The 5,542-nt window shown below is 43.6% G+C and overlaps 1 protein-coding gene across 1 annotated transcript; it reads left to right on the forward strand.

Annotated features, from left to right (window-relative positions):
- On the forward strand, positions 1-2,041 carry LOC133050931 (androgen-binding protein homolog). The gene is made up of 3 exons (XM_061135240.1): positions 1-61; positions 567-748; positions 1,940-2,041. Exons 1-3 carry the CDS (start codon positions 1-3, stop codon positions 2,039-2,041), a joined length of 345 nt encoding a protein of 114 aa, XP_060991223.1.
- Positions 2,042-5,542: the final 3,501 nt, after the last annotated feature.

The following is a 5,542-nucleotide window of genomic DNA, read 5'->3' on the forward strand; positions in this document are numbered from 1 at the left end:
ATGAAGGGACCACTGCTTTTGCTGGCCTTGCTGGTGACCAGAGAGCTGATCTTTGAGATGCGTGAGGGTAGGAAGAAGGGTCCAGATGGCCCTCCTGATCCTTGCCCGTTGCTGTCTCACTGCATCCTTCCCAGTCCTGTCCAAGCCGCTTCCAGGGGCAGATTCTGAGGGCAACTGTCTGATCAGTGCCCAGGAGTCCTGCACAATCTCCTTGAGGCTTTCAGTCTTTGAATGGAAGGAGTGGTGTGGGGTTGGAAGGGTCATTAGCTATGCACACACTGGGGGATAGTTAGTTTGGGGGTAGTGGTGCTCATTAGAAGGGAGGAAGCAGGCTGGTATGCCTGGGGTGGTGGTCAAGGGCAGAGGGGTCTCCAGGCCTACCCCCTCTTACTGCTCCCTTTGCTGGGAGATTTTCTGTCTGGAATGTAAACAGTCCTGGGAGAGGGCGGGTCTCTGTGGGAGGTGAGTCTGGAAGCTTTGAATGTGAGTTCTATCAAGTGGTGAGAAACAGGAACCTCCTACTCTGGTAATCCTCTTGTTAAGGTGCTTTCTGTCTGTGCTTTCAGCGGAAGCCTGCCCTGTGTTTTATGGAGCGGTTGGTACGGTGTTTCTTGGAAGCAAAACATTGTTGAACTCAACGTTTGATTTGGTTGATGCTATGGATGAGGAAAAGGAAGCTGTGGGAAAACTCCTGGATTGCTTCAATGAGGAGGGATTTCGTGCCAAGCTTTTCATTATAAAACTTGTGGTAATTTACTCTCTTCATCCCCTACCCTTCCCTGCCCACTCACATACATAGTGCAGTATGCCACATGGGAATAGATCATGCAGTCATGGGATATGTGACAGACAAGAGCTATAAACAAAGAAACACATAAACCCTTTGCTTCACCCTGCAACACCTGTAATATGCAAGTGCAGTCCATCTGCACATCCAGCATCTTGTTACTGAATATGCCTGTATCATGCCAGTCAGCTCACACACAGAATAGGGTTGTAATATCAATGCAGTAGGCCAAGTGTCTTGAGTCATGTGATTTTTTTCCCTCAGTGAGAGGAGCTAGTATTGGAGGACTAGAATTTTAATGTTTGGCAGAAAAGGAAGCATTCAGCTCACACACGTGTAAGAGTCTTGTCAGCTCTACTTTAGGAGTATTGAAAAGGAGTCCCTGGCTTTAGAAGTGAAGTTTCTGGCCAGTGGTCTCGTCACCTCTTGTTCCCACTCTGATGGCCATTGCTCTGGCTCAGAGCCCCATTTCCACCCACATGGTCTCCATGTCCACAAGCCAGAATTTTCACTGTGGTGTTTCACTGTGGTGCCTGAGGCTCCTGAGGAGGATTCTAGGTATCTGTGACTGCTCACCTAAGCAAGCAGTGTATCTCCCAAAGAATCATCTTTCCATTTTTGTTCTTGTCAAGTAATACTGGAGATTGTGAATAGTCTTTCTCAACACATTTTCCTCAAATTGTTGATTGTTCAAAACGAGAGGTTTTCTGCAAAGAGAGTTTCATGCAGTAATAGGAACACACAGAGCACATGGGTTTGTTTATGACTCCTGCATGCACATTCCATCCACCCAGCACACCTGACAGAAGAGGTTCAGGTGCAAGAGGTGTGACCCAAACCCAGTCTCCAGCACCTTGCTCCTATCTCAGGACTAGTCCTGGTTGTGCCCTGATGACCCTCGTCATCTCCTCCCCTCCCTGGCATGGTTGGAGCCTCTGTCTTCCTCCTGACACCTGTGTCTGGCCTGTTAGGGAGCCATCCTCCCCCTGGTGCCTGCTGGCAGCCCCCTGTCCAGTGGTGGGTCTGTGGGCAGAGGTTCTTGTGGGGGATGGGGCTGAATCCCTGAGGGTGAGGTATGAGGTGATCCTGGGGAGACAGGATAGCCTGGCTGTGGGCTCAGGTCCTGTCTTTTCTCCTCCTATTCCCTTCCAGAGTTCCATCATTTTCAATGAGGATTGCTCTGGCTATAGAGTGTCCACAGTGGTGAGCACTGTTTCAGGATTACTTCTCAGTGTGACGTCTTTGGTGAGATGATCTTTGCCAGGGATGCCAGTGTGCACTCAAGCTTCCTGCCCTGTTCTCCTCAACTGAAGCTGGAATCCAGATACGTGTCCCACCTCATGTGGTCTCTATGAGGCTTACTCTAATAAAATCACTGCAGCATTGCTCAGTGTGCCAAGTGTGTGTGTTTGTGCTCTGGGGAGGATGTGAGGCAGGAGGTCTTGGGAGATGGTGAGAAGTGACACATGTGATCATTGAGAGCATGGGGACCAGGTTCAGACAGAACGAGGATAAACCTAGGCCCTGTCCCTGGCAAGCTGTGGATACTTGGGCAAGTTTGTTTAACTTTTTCAAGTCATTTTGTCATCTGCTAAATGGGGATTGTGTGTCAAGATTAAGCCAGTAACATAGTTTATAACAAGATTATAGCCAATAGCTTGGAAGGATAAAATTATTGTTTGCAGACACAGACAGCATATCTCCTACTCTGGCCTTCAGCACAGTGCCAGAACTACCAGTCCTTTAAATGTCCCTCTGATTATTGAAGGGTGACTCCTGAGATGACCTGAGAGGGTCATCACAGGTCCCCTCTTCCTCCTAGTGGCATTTGCCATTTCCTACTTCTAGTCTGACATTTCTTCAGGGATACTAAGTGCCACTGCTGTTCTTGGTCCTGCCATGGGGACCAGGACCTCCATGAAGTGCTGGACCAGGAAGAAGGAAGTGTATAGAAGAAACTACCCCAGTGAGAATGTTGTTTCTGTGGAAGCAGCTTATGCTATAAAGTGTGAATTGAAGGATGTGCCATATGGGGGCACATGTCCTAAACTCTCCAACCTACTTGTAAAAGCATGAAATAGGTAGCTGCATTACAATAGGAGATTTGTGAAACTACCAGGATGGGAGTAGGTTTTATTCAGTTTCTTAGGGTCTAGGTCATTGTCAGGCTACTCTCAGTAGGACCCACAGAAAGAGTGGCATAACTGATAAAAACCTCTCTACCTTCTGGCCAGGCAGATGTACTAAGGTCACATACCAGGAGCTGAACTTGAGACTTGATGCTAAGTAGCCAGGGCCTTGAGCCCTGGATCTTCTTTGACCTACTGCCTAAATTAGGCATTTAAACTCACTGTTTGCTCTTCCTACACCTTGATTTATATCTACCAAGTCCTGGACACTCTGCTGAAGTTAGTTCTAAGTGTTCAGGTCATACTGTGAAAGTGAAATTCATGCTGTTGTGTCTGACTTTCCAACCCCATGTAGCCTGCCAGGCTCCTTGGTCCATGGAATTCTTCAGACAAGAATACTGGAATGGGTAGCTGTTCCCTTCTCTGGGGGAATCTTCCCAAATCAGGGATCGAACCCAGGTCTCCTGCATTGCAGGGAGATTCTTTACCTTGTGTGAGCCACAAGGGAAACCCTCAAGTCATACTAAAGAGGTCTAAAATTTTGTTGAAATGTACAAGATAGAAATTGAACAGATTAAGGGTTAAATCGTATCCTTGTATGAGATAAACTGACATCATAGCAATGTCAACCCTTCCCAAATCCATCTAAATTAACCTTTGTTCTCATGAAGATTAACTTAATATTTATTCCCAGTAACTAAATTTTTGAAATCAACCAAAAAATTGAGATAAATTGAAACTATCCAGAGGATTGTTCTCACCACATTTTTGCAACAGAAATAAAAGTCTCCATAAATTGTCGAGTTTTGGTGGAGAATAGATACATGGTCATACTGAGAGAAGAGAAAACCCATACATAGAGTCAAAGTTAGTTTAAGATATAATAATAACAGTTTATTGAATTTTGAAGAAAGAATAGGTATTTTTTAAAATGGCGTTGAGAAAAATGAGTTAACATTAAAACAATCTAGATGAATCTGCAGAGGCTTTTTCTGTGGATTTATGTGGAATAATGATTTAATTGCCATAATTCTAATGTTTGATTATTCATTTGTCACAGCCCATTTCTTCTCAACTCCCTCCCCACTCTTTCAGTTTAACTTTCATGACATCACAGTTTCTTGTTTTTCTCCTGCTTTACTGGAAGATACTTCTCAGGTCTTCCAGGTTGTATCCTATATCAAAGTTCATTCTCTTTGCATCTCTTCTTTCTTATATATGCTCACTTAAAAAAATCTTTTTTTAAATTTATTTATTTTTTAGAATGAGTTTGGAAGTTTACCTTCTCTGCAATTTTCTGGAAGAGTTTGAGTAGCATAGGTGTTAGTTCTTCCTAAATTTTTGGTAGAATTCAGCTGTGAAGCCGTCTGGTCCTGGGCTTTTGTTCACTGGAAGATTTCTGATTACAGTTTCAATTTCTGTGCTTGTGATGGGTCTGTTAAGATTTTCCATTTCTTCCTGGTTCAGTTTTGGAAAGTTATACTTTTCTAAGAATCTGTCCATTTCTTCCAAGTTGTCCATTTTATTGGCACATAGTTGCTGATAGTAGTCTCTTATGATCCTTTGTATTTCAGTGTTGTCTGTTGTGATCCCTCCATTTTCATTTCTAATTTAGTTGATTTGATCCTTCTCCCTTTGTTTCTTGATGAGTCTGGCTAATGGTTTGTCATTTTATTTATCTTCTCAAAGAACCAGCTTTTAGCTTTGTTGATTTTTGCTACGGTCTCTTTTGTTTCTTTTGCATTTGTTTCTTCCCTAATTTTTGTGATTTATTTCCTTTTACCAACCCTGGGATTCTTCATTTCTTACTTTTCTAGTTGCTTTACGTGTAGAGTTATGTTATTTATTTATTTTTATTTTTGGAGGCTAATTACTTTACAATATTGTATTGGTTTTGCCATACATCGACATGAATCCACCACGGGTGTACATGCCTTCCCCATCCTGAACACTCCTCCCACCTCCCTCCCCATCCCATCCCTCTGGGTCATCCCAGTGCATCAGCCCCGAGCTCCCTGTATCATGCATCGAACCTGGACTGGCAATCCTTTTTGCATATGATGATATACATGTTTCAATGCCATTCTCCCTAACCATCCCACCCTTGCCCTCTCCCACAGAGTCCAAAAGACTGTTCTATACATCTGTGTCTCTTTTGCTGTCTCGCATACAGGGTTATGATTACCATCATTCTAAATTCCATATATATGCATTAGTATATTGTATTGGTGTTTTTCTCTCTGGCTTACTTCACTCTGTATAATAGGCTCCAGTTTCATCAACCTCATTAGAACTGATTCAAATGTATTCTTTTTAAGGCTGAGTAATATTCAATTGTGTATATGGACGACAGCTTTCTTATCCATTCATCTGCTGATGGACATCTAGGTTGCTTCCATGTCCTGGCTATTATAAACAGAGCTGCGATGAACATTGGGGTACACCTGTCTCTTTCAATTCTGGTTTCCTCAGTGTGTATGCCCAGCAGTGGGATTTTTGGGTCATATGGCAGTTCTATTTCCAGTTTTTAAAGGAATCTCCACACTGTTCTCCATAGTGGCTGTACTAGTTTGCATTCCCACCAACAGTGTAAGGGGGTTCCCTTTTCTCCACACCCTCTCCAGCA

Source organism: Dama dama, chromosome 4 (genome assembly GCF_033118175.1).
Source record: "Dama dama isolate Ldn47 chromosome 4, ASM3311817v1, whole genome shotgun sequence".
NCBI classification, from domain to species: Eukaryota; Metazoa; Chordata; class Mammalia; order Artiodactyla; family Cervidae; genus Dama; species Dama dama.

Coding starts and splice junctions, on each gene's coding strand:
- LOC133050931 (XM_061135240.1), top strand. CDS start 1: ATGAAGGGACCACTGCTTTTGCTGGCCTTGCTGGTGACCAGAGAGCTG. Junction 62..566: donor AGAGCTGATCTTTGAGATGC/GTGAGGGTAGGA, acceptor CTGTGCTTTCAG/CGGAAGCCTGCCCTGTGTTT. Junction 749..1,939: donor TTTTCATTATAAAACTTGTG/GTAATTTACTCT, acceptor ATTCCCTTCCAG/AGTTCCATCATTTTCAATGA.